Genomic DNA, 17836 nt, shown 5'->3' on the forward strand with positions numbered 1-17836 from the left:
GGAAACTACGGCCCAAACTGCAGAATCCTTTATAAACGCATTCTACGGACATCTCCAGGAATGCATGGATCATGCTATCCCAAACAATATCAAGACCCAATCATCCAAAGGCAGGCATCCAGTCTGGTGGACCCCAGCCATAAATAAACTGTACAACAGAAGGAGGAAGCTACTACATGATAGAGCAAAATCCCTAAAAGGGACGGCATCTCTGATCAGTACTAGCAAAAAATTACGATCCCTCATAAAATCCTCCAAGGCCAGCTTCGAGAGAAAAATTGCACAGGACACTAAAGACAATCATAAGGCTTTTTTCAGTTATGTTAGGAACCTGGGATGCAACTCCCAGACTTGTTCTGAGTTGATTCTACATGAGAAAAAATACACTGAACCCACAGACATCGCCAATATCCTGGCAGACAGGTTCAGTGCAAAATCCCCCCCCCCCCCCAAAAGAACAAGTATCTATCCCGGCAGAGTGCAGCCTCCCAAACATCTCTGATGCTCAGGTGAAGGCCGCCCTCTCCAAAGCAAAAAACACTGCTTCCATGGGACCAGATGGCGTCCCGGGTTGCGTCCTACTTGAACTCCAAGAAGAACTAATCTCTCAAGTAAAACTGCTGCACAGTCTCAGCCTCACTACAGGATATGTGCCCAAAGAATGGCGTACAGCAACAGTGGTCCCACTCCACAAAGCTGGCGCCTCTGCGGACCATGGAAACTATCGCCCCATAAGCCTGACTAGCCTAGTATGCAAGGCTATGGAGAGGATCATCATGGAACTCATAAACAAAGACATTGGGGACCTACAGACACTAGATCCTACCCAATTTGGCTTCGTCAAGGGCAGATCCTGCCTTCTGAACCTGGTCGACTTCTTCGAAACAGTCACCAAGACCATAGATGAAGGGAAGGTAGTCCACACAGCCTATCTGGACCTCACAAAGGCATTTGACACAATACCCCACTCAGGCATCATAGATAAGCTATCCAGCCTAAATATAAACCCCTATGTCACAAGATGGGTCGCAAACTGGCTCAAAGACAGAACCCACAGAGTCAGAGTTGATGGAGCCATGTCAGACTCTAAACCGGTCACAAGTGGCGTCCCACAAGGTTCTGTCCTGAGACCTCTCTTGTTCGGTATTTACTTTTCTGAGGTACAGGCCAACGTGGGAGGACTATGGCTCACCAAGTTCGCAGATGACTGCAAACTGGGCGCCATAATCGACTCTCCAGCTGACACAAACATCCTTCAAAAAGGTCTCGCAGAGACGGATAACTGGTGCCATAGCCATGGTCTAAAGCTAAATGCCAAAAAGTGTATAGTCATACCCTTTGGCAAAAACAATGTGCCCACAAATTACCACATAGGTGGTAACCCATTAAGTACAGAGAAAGTAATTAGGGATCTGGGGACCCAAGTTGAAAGCAATCTCTCCTTTGACAACCACATTGTCAAAGTGGTTAGAAAGACCTTCTACATAGCCCACCTCATCATGAAAGGATTCACATCTAGATCAAGAGAGGTAATCGTGCCCCTTTATTCACCCTCATCAGGCCCATCATAGAATACAATGCCCCCTTTGGGATGTACTTTACCCGACACCTGCAGCAATTAGAAAGACCCCAAAAGTACCTCACCAGGAGGATCAAGGGACTCAAACAGATGCCATATGCTGCTTGGTTAAAAAAACTCCAGCTCTACTCAGTTGCATACCGCCTACTTTGGGGCGATCTATGCCTGACATATAAAGCTATGTCCAACCCAGAATTAATGGACATGCTCCACCTCAGTACATCTAAATCCCTTAGAGCCACGCACTCGAGGGACTTGAACCTCAGCACAGAAATAAATAGAACATGCTAGAGGGACAGATTCATAACCCAGAGGCTCCCTTCGCTCTGGAATAGAATTCCAATTCATGTTAGGCAGAGCACCTCACTGACTCTCTTCAAGAAGAATCTTGATGAGTGGATGGGGGATCGTAGGTTTGTCCCGGGGATTACTTCCGTGTCACTATTAGACAGAGGTAGAGTAAACTAAACTTTAAAAAGGGCACAGTATACTCAAATCAAGGGGTGGTGTAAGCCAAACACAATCGGGCTAGGCTTATAAATGCCCCAGGGCAGATAGCCTAGTATGAACCTATGAACCTATTAACAGACAGTCCTTCTATACATGTCTCCAAGCAGGATTTCATGTGGCTTTAGTTTGAATTTTAGAAGATGCATTTCCTGTTTTCACAGATGCATTTTCATAGAGGGAAGAGTAAGAATTAGCAATCAGATTCCAATAAGTAAATCACCATGTGACATAGTGCAGCAATCTCCAAGCAACAGACTCTTAAAATACACATTTTCACAGCTGAGAAAGAAACAACGCTTAATTAAACATTCTCAGCAAATACACTTCAGATACCTTTCAATCAGTGGCAAATGGTGGGCACAATCAACAATGCATAATCTTGTCAGATTTCTACCTTATTAATGGCCTATAACAGGAACTACATAACTATAAAAGGCCTTGCTTACAGAATATCAGTTTTCTGCAACTTCTGATACTCACTGCTAAAAATATTCACATCTGCTTCTCAACACAGGGCACCACAATCAGCCAAAAAAAAAAAAAATCCCAAAAACATGTGATGATGTAAAGCAAATACAATACTTTCACTGCACTGATGGTAACCAAATAAATAATAATGGCAGGGTAGTCAGTTCCCAAAAAGGGAAATGACAGAAAGCAACCACTGTCAGGATTTTCTTTTACGTGTGTATTTAGCTTCTGGCAAACAGATGATCCGCTGTGGCGACCCCTAAGGGGAGTAGCCGAAAGAAGAAGAAAGATTTAGCTTCTGGCAAAGACTACCTAAAATATCTTCTTAACCTACAACTTGGTATAATCCATGAACTGATGAATTGAACCAGTCAAACTCCTGCTTAAGCCTGCAAGCATGAATGGCAGTTTTGCACATCATTCAATTTCTGAAGAGGAATGAATGAAGAACTTACACCAGGCCTCCCAAACCCCAGAATAACAGAGACCGATAAATCACTGTGATAAGTCTTGCAGAAAAAACAAGTAAAATGTATTTCAATTTAGCAGCAGCCTTACATGAAACAATGGTGACTCAGGAACAGTTTCAGTCACAGTTAATTTTTAAAACATTATCAGAAGTGACAGCTGTACTTGCAATAATGTATTCCTGTACTGTGGCATACACCTCTGCCGAAAGAAATATACAGCTCTGCTTCTCCAAAAAATGTAATGCTCTGCATGAAAGTAGTGTGCTACTAAATAAAATAAGAAGTTATGTACCTACCATAACGTTCCATGTTAGTTGTCTTCTTTTCGCCTTCTTTCTTGCTGGATGGGTTCGGAGCCGATTCTCGGCTCCGACTCGGCCAATACTAAAGCTCGAGAGCTAATTCCACCGGCTCGAGGCTCCCCTATATCCCACAATGCTAGGCGGTAACTACTCAGATCTCGTTTGATAGCTATACCAAGCAACCCTAGTCTCCATAGCAATGGAGAAGGGAAACCCACCTCAATAACAACCTACGTGAAAGGTATTGCAGACCTAAGAAAGGAGAAAGAGGTGGAAGAACATGTAGGAATGAAGACTTCCAGAGGAAGATCACAAAGTGAATTCCTATCGGTCTGTCCAGGCTTGGGGGAAGGAGGGTGGGACGCAAGAAAGAAGGTGAGAAGAAGACAACTAACATGGAACGTTATGGTAGGTACATAACTTCTTAATGTTAAGTTGTCTATCTCGCCTTCATTCTTGCTGGATTGGACCGCGTCCCTAGCACCTTATCCCGGGTGGCCTATCGGAACAGACTCTTGAGAACAGTGGAACCAAAGTTGGCACGGTTTCTGGAGACCATGTCCAATTTGTAATGTGAAATGAAGGTATGAGGAGTAGCCCAGGTGGCTGCTGCACAAATGGAATCTATTGGCAGCCTATCCTGAAAAGCTACGGATGTAGCTAATGCCCTAGTTGAATGAGCTTTAGGTCTTGAAGGTAGTTTTTGATGTCCGATCTCATAGATGAAGGTAATTGTAGAGGTGAGCCATCTAGAGAGGGACACTTTAGTAACAGGAAGGCCCAATTTCCCTTCCGCATATGACAGAAACAGTTGATCAGATTTCCTGAATTGTTTAGTCCTAAGTAATATCTAAGTTGGCGATGAACATCCAGAAAATGTAGCTTTTGTTCCGACCTGTTTGAATAGTTAGGGAAAAAGACAGGGAGATCAATAATTTGGTTTAGGTTTGCTTGAGAGGAAACCTTAGGTAAAAAGGATGGATTAGTACGGAGGGATACCCTATCTTTGTGAAACACTAAGTAAGGAGGACAACTGCACAGAGCATGGAGTTCAGATACCCTTCTCGCTGAAGTTATAGCTACCAGAAAAAGTGTCTTCCAAGAAAGCAACTTCAGAGAACATGAAGTCACCGGTTCAAGGGGAAGGATTAAGGATGCCAGAACCAAGTTCAAATCCCATTGAGGCGGGGGATCTTTCAATGGAGGTTTGAGAAGAAATACGCCCCTTAAAAAGGCTTTACAGAGTTTGTGAGCCATGATGCTAGACTCAGAGACACCTACATGAAAATTAGATATGGCAGCCAGTTGAACTCTAATGGTAGATGCAGATGATCCTAAAATGAAAGAGCTCTGCTAGAAAGTCTAGAATAGACTGGATAGGTGCAGTAAAGGGATCTATGTTTTTTGATGTTGCCCAAAAAGAGAAGCGTTTCCATTTGCTACTATAAATCTTCCGGGTAGAAGATTTATGAGAGGCTATCAAGATATCTCGGACCGAGCGAGATATTGAGGGAAGCCTGGCTAAGGTCGGAATCGGAGAAACCACGCTGTGAGGTTTAGAGAATGCAGAGATTGGTGCAGCTGACCCGATTGGTGGGTTAACAGATCTGGTACTGGGTCCAGATGCCAAGGCTGCTCCAAAAGGTAACGATGAAGAAACGGAAACCATATCTGTCGAGGCCAGTAAGGGCAATGAGGATCATTGTCACTCTCAAAGCGATGGCTTTCTGAATTAGTTGAGATATCAGTGGAAAAGGGGGAAAGGCATATAGAAGTCCCCGGGGCCAATCGTGGACTAGAGCGTCTCTGGTGGGATGGCCTGGTAATGGGAAAAGAGTGAAGAAGTCGTGACACTTGCTGTTTTGGGGAGTAGCAAAAAGATCGCAGCAAGGGTGGCCCCATCTTAGGAATACTTCTTCTAGAACTGATTTCTTCAGAGACCACTCATGGGGCATGAGAATTGCCCTGCTCAACTTGTCTGCAATCACGTTGGATTTCCCGGGAATGTGCGCTGCTATCAGAAAATGCTGAGAAGAGATCGCCCATTGCCAAAGTCTGAGTGCCTCTCGACATAAAGGGTATGATCTGGTTCCGCCTTGTTTGTTGATGTCCCACACTACGGACATGTTGTCCGTCTGAATTGCAATAGTCCCAATGGGAAGAGAGTCGTGAAGGGCTTGCAACGCTAAAAGCACTGCTCTCATCTCGAAGACATTTATGTGCAAGTGGCACTCGAAAGGTTGCCACGTGCCTTGGACTGTCCTGCCCTGATAATGCCCCCCCCCACCCGATCAGGGAGGCGTCTGTTGTCAACGTGGTGACTTGGGGGGGGGGGGGAGTGAAGGGTCTTCCTCGGAAAACCTGAGGTGATGTGATCCACCAAGACAGTTGATTCTTGCATGATTGAGTTAGCAATATGGTATGGGACATCGGGAGCTGTTGGTAGGACCATTGAGTAAACAGCATCCATTGGAGGATCCTCATGTGGAAACAAGCTAAAGGGAGAAGGGGAATAGCTGCTGCCATGAGTCCTAACACCTTCAAAACTAGTCTGGCTTTGACTTTGTTGTATTGTAAGAGAAGGGAAACTTGTTTTCGAATGTCTGACACTCTCTGCTCTGTGAGTCTGGCTGAAAGATTGAGTGTGCCCAAGGTGGCACCTATAAAGGTAATAGATTGACAAGGCGACAAGGCAGATTTTTCGAAATTTATTGAAATGCCTAGAGCTTGGCAAGTTTGGATGGTGAAGTCCCTGGATAGAAGAAGTTGATGTCTGGTGGTGGCGGTAAGGAGCCAGTCGTCTAAATATGGAAACACCTGGAATCCTTGACGTCTCAAGTGAGCCGCGACCACTGCCATTCATTTGGTAAACAGACAGGGGGCTGTAGTGAGACCAAAGGGCAGGGCTCTGAACTGGTAGTGACTGGCTCCCAGCCTGAAGCGGAGAAATCTTCTGGAGCGTCTGTTCATCTTGATATAGTAGCACGCGTCCTGAAGATCTATCGAGCACATCCAATTGTCCTGACCCAAGAAGGGTAGAGTGGACTGTAGCGTGACCATCTGGAATTTTGTTAGTTGCTGAGATCCAGTATGGGTCTCCAGTCCCTTGTTTTCTTTGGTACCAAAAAGAATTTGGAATAGATTCCGAATCCTTGCTGGTCTGCTGGGACTGATTGGATAGCTCTTTTTGATAGCAGCTTTGAAATTTCTAATGCTGCTTGTTCCCTTAGACTGGGTGGAACGTCTGGAAGGGATCCTTTGGGTTGAGATGGGATGTGAATAAAGGGAATTTTGTAACCCTCGGATATGATCGACTGTACCCATTTGTCTTGAGTAAGGGAAAGCCAGGCTTTTGGGTACAGGGATAACCTTCCCCCGACTGCCTCCGAAGGTGAACAGCCGGGCAGCCCTTCAGGGATGCTGAAAGGGTTTATCAGAGAACGTTTCTCTGCTACCCTGGTTTTGCGGACCTCCTCTGCCTCTAGGGCGGCGTCTATTATTATTCCCCCCTCTGCCTCTAGAGGGGAATCGACCTTGTGCGTCAGATGAGACTCCCTGGGATTGTTTACGGAGCCACATCTTTCCTCCCCTCTGACCTTTGGGATAGGGTCTAGAAGGGGTAGAAAAACGGACTCCTACGGCAGAGAGGGTCTTACCTTCTACCTCACACCTGGTCAATGTATCCTTCACCTGTGGACCAAACAAGGATGATCCATCAAAGGGAGAATTGGTGAAGGACGCCTTGAAAGGGTCTGCAAAATTGCACAGCCGCATCCAGGCGTGATGTCGTAAGGCAACACCTGTGCCTGCGGCTCTACTCGCCCCATCCGCAGCATATGAGATAAGCCGCATGGAGGAGTTAACGATGGAATTCAGGGTTGCCAACTGGGAGTTCATTCTGTCTTGGAACCCCTCAGCTGTAGGATCCTTTATCACTTCACTCATATCCTTGAGTAAATCTCTCTGGAGACGAGTGAAGTGGCATAAGTAGTTCAGCGACCGCATTGAAAAGGTCGCTGATGAGAACATCCGCTTACCGTACCTGTCCATGTTCCTAGATTCCTTATTAGGAGGATGGACAGGAACCGAAGGATCGGCTAACTCCTTCTTAGTGGCCGCAGCCACCACCATGGCATCAACGGGGTCACCTTTGGATAAAAAATCTTTATCTCTAGTGGCAGTAATAAACTTAGATGGCCTCCTCGGGGTGGGTTCCACTGAATCAGGAGCCGTTCAGGCCTTCCTTGCCACCACTTCCATAAGGGGGTCAAAGGGAGGGGACACCCAGGAGGTAGAAGGGCGAGAGCCAAACGCCTCAAGATACACCGACTCATCCTCCGAAGGGTTAAGGGCTGGCCAGTTCCACCTCTGTTTCAGGATCTCAAGGATGTCAGCAAAGGAGACATCCTCAGAGGGGGATCGAGGGGAACCTTCAGATTCCTCTAAGTCAGTGTCAGAGGTGATAGACTCAGAGGAGTCAATGTGCTTCCTCTTGCACTGCCTCTTCCTAGGGAGATCTCCTACCGGGTCGGGAGAGGCCACGGAAGAGGAGGAAATTCCCAATGGGGAAACTTGAGGAGTTGGCTCTCTGCGGTCTAATGCAAGGGGGTGGGTAGAAATCACCGCAGGCACTGACGATGGAGGGGCTGACGGAGCTGACTGTGGAACAGACCCTGGTTCTAGCACGCTCCGCATGACCTCGAAGGCACCCCTATCAGGCAAGGCCGGAGGTCCCCGCTCCGAAGAGACAAGGACCCCCCCGCACCGTCAGGGACGGCTCCGAGGCCGATGTCGGAGCCAAACTCACCAGCGCCAAAGCCCCGAGAGGGAGAGCGGGGTCGGACAAGGGTCCGATGCCACTCGCCCCCTCGGAGACGACGAGGGAAGCTCGGTGCCGAGATCCCTCCAAGGAGGAGATCGGAGCAGACGACGGAGCTGAAAGGGAAGATATCGGATCCGACACACCGACAGTCATGGCTCCGACGAGCCCTGGCTCCGAACTCAAAGAAGTCAGAGGAGGAATACATTGGGGAACGGAAATAGCCACTGACTGCTGAGTCGGGCTATGTAGCATTTGGGCCAGTGCCTCGGACTTGAGAAGTCTACTCACTACCCTTTGCAAATCGTGGTCAGATAGCCTGGAAGACCGTGAGGAATGTGTTCTATGGCTCCGTTCAGAAAGAAGAGGGGATCCTGGTGCCGAGTGCATGGAGCCGATAGAGGGGGATCTAGATCTCTTCCTAGAAGGTTGCTCTGATAAGAGTATTGGAGCCAACGGAGTTTTATCAACCTCGGCTCCAGCCGGAGCCGAGGTAACAGTATGAGGCTTGGAAACATTGGCTCCGGCAGGAGCCGATGTCGAAGCAGACTTTACATTTCCAGAAGTAGACTCAGAAACCGGAGCCGACTGTTTGGAAGTTTTAGAAGGCTTCCCTGACACAGACTGAGTCGGGGGGGCCTTCAGGCTTTAATAAGCCACGCAAGATTAATTTATTCTTGCGTTCCTGCAGGACTCTAGGGCTAAAACCATGGCAAACAGCACAAGAGTCCTGCAGGTGCAAAGGTCCCAGGCAGTACACACAAGAAGTGTGACCGTCCGTCAGAGACATTTTCTGACAGCACGAGTCACACTTCTTGAAGTCTGAGACCTTAGATTCCTTAGACATAATAAAAGGTCCAAGAAAACACACACACACACACACACACACACACACACACACACACACACACACACACACACACACACACACACACACACACACACACACACACACAGGCCTTAATTAAAAATAAATTACCAGTCACACAAGGGGACTAGAAGGGGCCTAAGGCCTAAAACTAAAGGGGAATAAAAGAAGGAATTAAAGGCAACAAAGTTGTCGAACCAGGAAAAAGGGAATTTAAAACTAAAGGTTTTAGCAAAAAAGGGTACTAGGGGTCTAAGAATTGAAAAATTTAGAATTAAATTCTTCACTAACCTGCCAGAGCCGGTAGAAAAGCACCTCGTCAGCTAAGCGGCAAACAAGATCTGAGTAGTTACCGCCTAGTATTGTGGGATATAGGGGAGCCTCGAGCCGGTGGAATTAGCTCTCGAGCTTTAGTATTGGCCGAGTCGGAGCTGAGGATCGGCTCCAAACCCATTCAGCAAGAATGAAGGCGAGATAGACAACTTAACATTGACATTTTACAATTTGTGTAATAAATACTTTGCCCTTATCTGAAGATCACTGGACAGCTCCTGGCTACACCTGAAAAAGGTTCATGAGGAGATGCCAAGTCTCAAGCTTTGACTCCTGATCACGTGGCCAGTAATTAAAACACAATGATGTCAAAACAGCAGAGTGAAAACATATTTTCCGAAGTTTGTTTTATAGGATGCCTGAAACAGGTGAAGAATTTAAACATGCATAACAAGAAAAGACACACAAAGGCTTACACATGCACTCAAAAGTCAGATAACAGAACAGTAAAGGTGAAGGTTAAGAACCACTTGTACTGTTATGCTGAATACAGAAAAATGAACAATTTCCATTGGTCAGCTGATCATTCTCTAAAGAGCTTCCAATGATCATTTCCATGTCTCCTTCTACACACACACACACATATATATATATATATATATATATATATATATATATATATATATATATATATATATATGTGTGGATGTAAACATGGACATACATACAGCTATGTACAGACAGACACAGATATATGCAGCATTAATATGCTTGGCTCTACGGAAAACAGTATGACAGCCACAAATGATTATGGCAGAAACATTAAAGGATACAATAACTTCACCTTTGAAGTCCATGCATTCCACAATACTTTCAGCAGCTTCTTTTATAGACACTTCATCTTCTTCGCCAACTGGTAAAACATTGAAAACAATAATTAGTTTATTTGCAAAATACAGCAGCAGTCAGCTAACATGTCACTTCACCTGTCGCCCCACCCCCCCAAAGCATTCAGATGCACATTTCACATTCACCATCTGACTTTGAGCTACAAGACATTCCCTGCAACAGGATCTATGAAGCAGAAGGGTACTGCAAAGCTGACTGAACTGTCACACACTGTGTCCCTATGGTGGGTCACGGTGACACGAACATTAAAAACAAACATTAGTGTACACATACTACTAGTTTTAACAGCAGCATTTGTGTCAAGATATGCATTTCATGCATACCACTAAGCCAGTGCACCCAATAAGATATTTATTCTAAGGCAATTACGCGATTTCCAGTAACACCGTGCACAAGTTCAAAGACCCTTACCAAAAATGCTAGCATCCATCTGCAACAATGACAGAAAAATGAACAGATTACTGCTCAAATGAACTGGATGCTGATCAGGGACATCATTTACAGAATACGCTATAAAAAGGAAAACATATACAGTGTGTTTCTACCTGTATCTTTTTCTTACACTACTGAAGCCTTACTGCAAGATTTCAGGCTGTGGTATCAGATGCTTATGTATAATGCATGTGCAGAGTCTTAAACATCACTTGACAGCATCAAGTAAATGAATTTCAAGGAAACCAGTACAAAGTTGGAGCAAACAGACTCAGTTCAGCCAACCATGGGTTTATCACACAATTACGAGTATCATATTAAATGCTCTCAATGAAAGAAATGCATCTGTAAATATGTAAATGATGTGTAGATATGTTTTATTAATTTCTTATATTATCCTACTCACCCAGGTAGTGCCTGCAAATGGTCTGTTGAGATCAGTGCACTACTCCAGTAAACAAAAATAAATTGAAGCCAAGATACTGTAAAAACTGAACACAACCTTAAACAACTTGGACTGTTTAGCCCCCCCCCCCCCCTCAAATCATTAAAAAATGGACAATTTGGTTTTCTGGTTAAGCTGGGATCATGACAGCACAGTTATCTTTGTGCTTTGCAGTCTGACTTCTTTCCTATAAAGTCTGACCTACCTCTTCCTTTGTTTCTTTGTCAGTAAAAATAGCTCCCGAATCTTTATGCAAAACTGGAGTTAATTAGCTTAAAAATTAAATACTTCTTTTAATGAAAAAAAGTGTAATATTAGAACATTTCCTAAAAATGCTGCACTCTAACATATGGGAACTTGGAGAGGTACAGAAAGCCCTGAACTGTGAATAACAAACTTTTCATCAAAAAGGAAAGAAAGAAACACGTTTTTATTTCAATTCTTTTTAAATATTTAAGTTGCACTTAGTGACCCATGTGGCAATACTTCGTTGTACTTTTCTTTTTTCCAAGTTTTAGTCAAAAAAGTTACCTGTTTGCAGTTTTTACCTTGTTCTAGGACCTTAGTCTTGTTGCTTAATTTGCAGTTGTGAGATTATGTTTCTACATTATATTACACTTCTATCCCCACAAGTATAACTACTTGTAAAAACTAGCTGTTATTTAAACCATATGGGCCTTAGTCTTGCAGTTTCATACAAAGTTGTGGCAGAACTCTGCACTACTGTGAGATTTGAGCAATATTTAGTCATTTATTACTGCATTTTTGCATAAACAGTGTTAATGGCAAATTTTTGCACAGTCTGGTGCCTTAAACTATTGTAGGATTTCAATAGTGAGAATAGTTTTCTGCTCTAGGTTTTGTGCTTCATTGCTTTTAGTGTTCATAGGTTCATAGGTTCATAGGTTCATACTAGGCTATCTGCCCGAGGGCATTTACAAGCCTAGCCCATCGTTTTGTGGCTTATGCCACCCCTTTAGTATGGGGAACTATACCCATTATTTTGCTGTGCCTCTGTCGAGCAGTGACACTGAGGTAATCCCTGGGGTATATCTGCGATCTCCCATCCATTGGTCAAGATTTCTCTTGAACAAGGCCAGCGAGGTGCTCTGCCTCACATGTACCGGGATTCTGTTCCACAGCATAGGGAGTCTTTGGTTGATGAATCTATCCCTCCAGCACGTCCTATTAATAGCCGTGTCGAGGTTTAAGTCTCCCGCCCTTGTGGCTCTGATGGATCTAGATTTTTGAGGTGAAGCATATTCATCAAATCTGGGTTTGACATGGCCTTGTATGTTAGGCAAAGGTCACCTCTGAGCAAGTGGTAAGCGACTGAATAGAGCTGGAGTTCTTTCAGTCGGGCAGCATAGGATAGATTTTTGAGACCCTTTATCCTTTTGGTGAGGAACTTTTGTGGCCTCTCCAGCTGCTGCAAGTGTCGGGTCAGATACATTCCAAATGGGGCATTGTACTCAATCATTGGTCTGATGAGTGATGAGTAAAGGGAGGCTATAACCTCCCTTGATCTAGATGAGAATCCCTTCATGATAAGGTGGGCAATGTAGAAGGTCTTCCTAACTACTTTAGCTACATGGGTGTCGAATGACAGACTACTATCAACCTGGGTCCCCAGGTCCCTGATAACTTCTTCTGTGCTCAGTGGATTGCCTCCTATTTGGTAGCTAGGGGTAACCTTGTTTTTCCCGAAGGGTATGACTATGCATTTTTTGGCATTTAACTTTAGGCCGTGGCTCTGGCACCAGTTATCCGTTTCTGTGAGACCCTTCTGAAGGATATCTGTGTCAGATGTGTTTTCTACTATGGCGCCAGTTTGCAGTCATCTGCAAACTTTGTCAGCCATAACCCTCCTGTGTTTGCTTGTACTTCAGAAAAGTAGATGCCAAACAAGAGTGGGCCCAGGACTGAGCCCTGTGGGACACCACTTGTGACAGGCTTTGAGTCTGACATGGCGGCAGCAACTCTGACCCTGTGGGTTCTGTCACTCAGCCAGTTTGCAACCCATCTTGTGATGTATGGGTTAACATTTAAGCTGATGAGTTTTTCAATGATACCCGAGTGGGGTATTGTATCAAGGCCTTAGCCAGATCGAGCTAGGCTGTATGGTCTGCCTTTCCCTCATCTATGGCTTTGGTGACTGTTTCAAAAGTCAACCAAGTTTAAAAGGCATGATCTGCCTTTGACAAAGCCAAACTGGGTTGGATCCAAAGTCTGCAAATTCCCAATGTCTTTATTTATGAGGTCCATTATGATCCTCTCCATGGCTTTGCAGATAAGGCTTGTCAAGCTAATGGGCGGTAATTACCAGGGTCGGTGGAGGCACCGCCTTTGTGAAGTGGGACCACAGTTGCAGTGCGCCACTCCTGGAGTGCGTATCCAGAGGTAAGACTTTGATTAAACAGCTGTCCTAGCTGTGGGTTTAATTCCTCATTGAGTTCGTGGAGCACACAGCCGGGGACACCATCAGGTCCCATGGATGCTGTGTTTTTGCTTTGGAGAGAGCAGTTCTCACTTGGGCGCTGGATATGTTTGGGGGCTGCAATCATTTGGTATAGATATCTCTCCTTTTGGGGAGGGGTGAGAAGTTTGCACTGAACCTGTCAGCCAGTATGTTGGCAATGTCTGTAGGATCAGTAATCTTCACATCATTTTGAACTAGTTCTGAGCATATCTGGGAGTTTCCTCCTAGGTTTCTAACATAGCTAAAGAAGGCCTTATGATTGTCTTTTGAGTCTTTAGCTATTTTTCTCTCGAAATTTGCTTTGGATGATTTTATGAGAGCTCTTAGTTTTTTACTTATAGTGATCAAGGGTGTCTTACCTTTTAAGGATTTTGCTCTATCTTGTAGTAGCTTCCTCCTTTTGTTGTAGAGTTTGTTTATGGCTGGGGTCCACCAGACTGGACGCTTGCCTTTGGTACAAAGAGTCTTTGTTTTGCTTGGGATTGCCTTATCCATGCAGTCCTGCAGGTGCTGGTAGAAGGCATTTGTAAGTGATTCAGCGGCTTGAGTACTGTTTTCCGCCGGCTCGGGGGCCTTAATGTTAATATTCCAGTTTTGCTCCTACAGTTTTCTATTTTTTCTCATCATTTACCTTCTTAAAGTTGCATTCTAGTGCCTTCTCTTCTCCCATTCTGTGTGTCTGTCCCATCCCCCAACTCAGGCATTAAACAAAAATTTTTGAAACTCTAAACCTGCCTGGAGTCATTGACCTGTAGCTCAGAGAAGCTGCAATCCAGTATTCCAGTGCCTTTCTGTTCCCCTGTTCTTTGTGTCGGCACCACCCCTGAAAGGCAGAGTAGTTATGTGCTCAGTTAGGTAATGGTACAGTGATAGTAATTAACTTTTTGGCATGGGACTCATAAGAGACTACTAAAAAGTAAATAATCTGACAAAAGTCGCACAGTTAAACTTAATATGGTTGCATTTACTTCTTTCTAAAAAATGCTAGTTCATTAGCTAGGGATACCTCTCCGGTGTCTCTGATTTTCAGAGATTGACGTGGTTTTGCCTGTAAAATTGCCCCAAACCTCATATGACTTTTTGACAAAACAGCAACGGTTAAAGTCACATAATTCCTGGTGTTAAAGTTACATTTTTCTCTTTTATTTATTTAGAATAGTCCCACTACCACAGGGACAGGGTCAGCAAAAGCAAACCCTTATTTTCAGAAGAGTCCCAGGAGAAAAGCAGCTTAGCACAACATCCCAGGCTGTGTTTTACACAAATTCAGAATGAACTGGCTCCCCATCTAAGCACCATGTTCAATCATAGCCTCACATCAGGCTTTGTGCCCATTCAATGGCGCATAGCAATAGTTATTCCACTCCACAAAGGGGAAGCCACCACTGATTCCCGGGAACTATCGCCCTACTAGCCTGATGAGCCTGGTCTGCAAGACCATGGAACGTATCATCATTGAACTCCTAAACAAGACATTGGTAACCTCCAAACTCTGGACACCACCCAGTTCAGGCTTGTGAAAAGCAGATCATGCCTCCTGAACCTGATTGACTTATTTGAGGCAGTCACCAAAGCCGGAGACAAGGGTAAGGTGGTTCACACAGACTAGCTTGACCTAACCAAGGCTTTTGACACCATCCCTCATTCTGGGATTATAGCTAAACTCACTAAACTTGGTATAAATCCCTATGTCACAAGATGGGTTGCCAACTGGCTCACTGACAGAACCCACACGGTAAAAGTTGCAGACTCCAAATCTGACTTCAAACCAGTGACAAGTGTAGTACCACAGGGTTCAGTCTACTTAACACCAAGTGTGTGATAAAAGACCTTGGGACCGAGGTGGGCAGTAGTCTCTCCTTTGATAATCACATCGTCACAGTAGTCAGGAAGTCCTTCTATGTGGCACACCTCATCACAAAAAGGTTCTCATCCAGGAAAAAGTCATTGTTCCCCTCTACTCGACACTCATTAGACCCATTATAGAGTACAACGCCCCTTTTGGAATGTACCTCACAAGACATCTGCAGCAGCTGGAAAGGCCACAGAAGTACCTCACAAAGAAGACTGCTGGCTTCAAACAGATGTCCTACACTGTCTCATAAAACTCCAGCTTTATTCTGTTGGATATCGCCTACTCCGAGGTGATCTCTGCCTAACATATAAAGCTATGTCAAACCCAGAGCTGTTGGACATGCTACACCTAAAGAAATCCCAATCCCTCCGAGCTACACACTCTAGGGACCTAAACCTTGTCACCATAATCAACAGGACATGCTGGAGGGATAGATTCCTGTCCCAGAGACTTCCCATACTGTGGAACAAGCTACCCATCTATGTCAAGCAAAGTTCCTCATTAGCACTCAAGAAAAATCTTGATGAGTGGATGGGAAATGGGAAATACACCCCAGGGATCACTTTTGTGGCTCTGCTCGACAGTGGCACAGGAAAATAACTTTCTTGGGTGGCATAAGCCAGGGAACCTTATTGGCTAGGCTTACTTAGGCCCTTGGGCCAATAGCCTAGTACCTACCTATGAACCCCACTGAGACATTAAGCTAAACTTTCTGAAAGAGCTCCAATATTGGTTTCTTTTGATTGGATCCCACTCTAGCTAGCCTGTTTTTTTGCTTGAATCTTTCCACAAATGGCCTGCGTCCCTTAGGGTAATCTGATTTCCAAAGCCCCCTCCCCTCTTTCATTGCTATTGTCTGTTGTACATGTCATTTAAGCACTCTTCCACCCACTGTTTTCCATAGATCACTGTGTGCCCATCCAGGAAATCAGTACTGCTCTTAAGTAAACCTCCTTTATTACATATGGTCTCCTGCTCATTTTTCCCCAGAGCTTAGCAAAGCTTGGCATCCTAGCCTGTGTACCGGAAGTGTTTTACTTGTGTCCAGTGCCATCCAAGCAAAACCAAGTCCTTCTGCTTGCTAAATCACACAAGTTATTTTGAGTGATTGCTACTGTTATATGCTTTTATTTGTGGACTTCACTGTATTTTTGTAACAAAATTGCTCTTCCTATCACTAGCTACTGCTGTAAGACTGTCTTGAAATCACCTTCAATGAGGGATTTCCAGCTAGTTGTTTAACTGGTTTGTGGTAGCACCGTACTTGTATGTCTCCTCTACTATATTTTTAGGTTCATAGGCTCATAGGTAGGTACTAGGCTATTAGCCCTAGGGCCTATACAAGCCTAGCCAAAAAGGTACCCTGACTTTCCCTACCCAAGAAAATGATTTTCCTGTGCCCCTGTCAAGCAGAACCATAGAAGTGATCCCCGGGTGAATTTCCTATTACCCATCCAATCGTTTTTCTATTAGGACTCAGTTTATTCATCTTGTGACAGGAAGTGTGTGCCTGTTCTGAGGTTGGAAACACACAAAAGGGCTCATAATAATCATTTTACTGGCCATAGGGTTCATTAGTTAGCTTTCCGTTTTTTCTGTGCTGTTATAAATTCAGAGTATTTGCCTGGAGGTGCCTACCATGCAGCAGTGGTTAGCAGTGCCCTGCACAGTAGTAAATACCTAACAAGCAAATTTTCCCTATAGGACAGTAGATAAAACCGCGCCCTGTAATAAATATAGAGCAAATACCATGCATGACGACAGGCTTAGAGCAACTAGTTGGTATCAAGTGGCAATACCTATACATTTAGTAGACTTCATTACTGTAAAATGTTAAAGTTAGTAGAATTTAGTACTGTAAACCACAAACTGTATACCACAATCTTTCCCAATAAAGCACCCTTATTAGTCTGCACCAACAAAACACCCTTACTAGTCTTTTAACCACAACATACCACCCCCCCCCCCCTTGCAGTGCACCAATTAGAGGACTGGACAGCATGGATATGCAACTTCTAAAGTTCTCTGCAGCCAGCTTGGTGGATATGGGTACCTTGAAACAATGGTCTCATGTTTACTGACAACCACTTAATCCTTAAAGAAAGGCACAGTATGCGAGAGATGTACTTACACAATGACAGTGGAAGCTAAACTCTTGCATAGAAGCACACATCAGGTGTCAAAACCACACACAAAACACTCACCTCGCATAGCACACAACACACATACAGACTAATGTATGCTGAGGCACTTAAAAGCAATCTTCCTAAACAACAAAGACAGCTTTTCCAACAGGTGGTTTAGACAATGTCTCAGCAAGCACAAAGGCACTGAGGAAAAAACATCTAATATCACACAAAGTCACTCTCAATGGAACCCTCAACACTAAGCCCCTAAGGCAAGTAAACAATTCCCAGGACTCTC

At 44.6% G+C, this 17836-nt stretch overlaps 1 protein-coding gene across 1 annotated transcript in view; it reads right to left on the reverse strand.

Annotated features, from left to right (window-relative positions):
* Nucleotides 1-17836, reverse strand: part of GFUS (GDP-L-fucose synthase) — a 651262-nt gene that overhangs the window by 264111 nt on the left and 369315 nt on the right. Inside the window, exon 9 of the mRNA XM_044067329.1 lies at nt 10126-10205. Coding sequence (XP_043923264.1) covers nt 10126-10205 — 80 coding nt within the window. The remainder of the gene's footprint in view (nt 1-10125; nt 10206-17836) is intronic.

Source organism: Protopterus annectens, chromosome 3.part1 (assembly GCF_019279795.1).
Source record: "Protopterus annectens isolate FY-2018-M chromosome 3.part1, PAN1.0, whole genome shotgun sequence".
In the NCBI taxonomy this organism is placed as follows: domain Eukaryota; kingdom Metazoa; phylum Chordata; order Ceratodontiformes; family Protopteridae; genus Protopterus; species Protopterus annectens.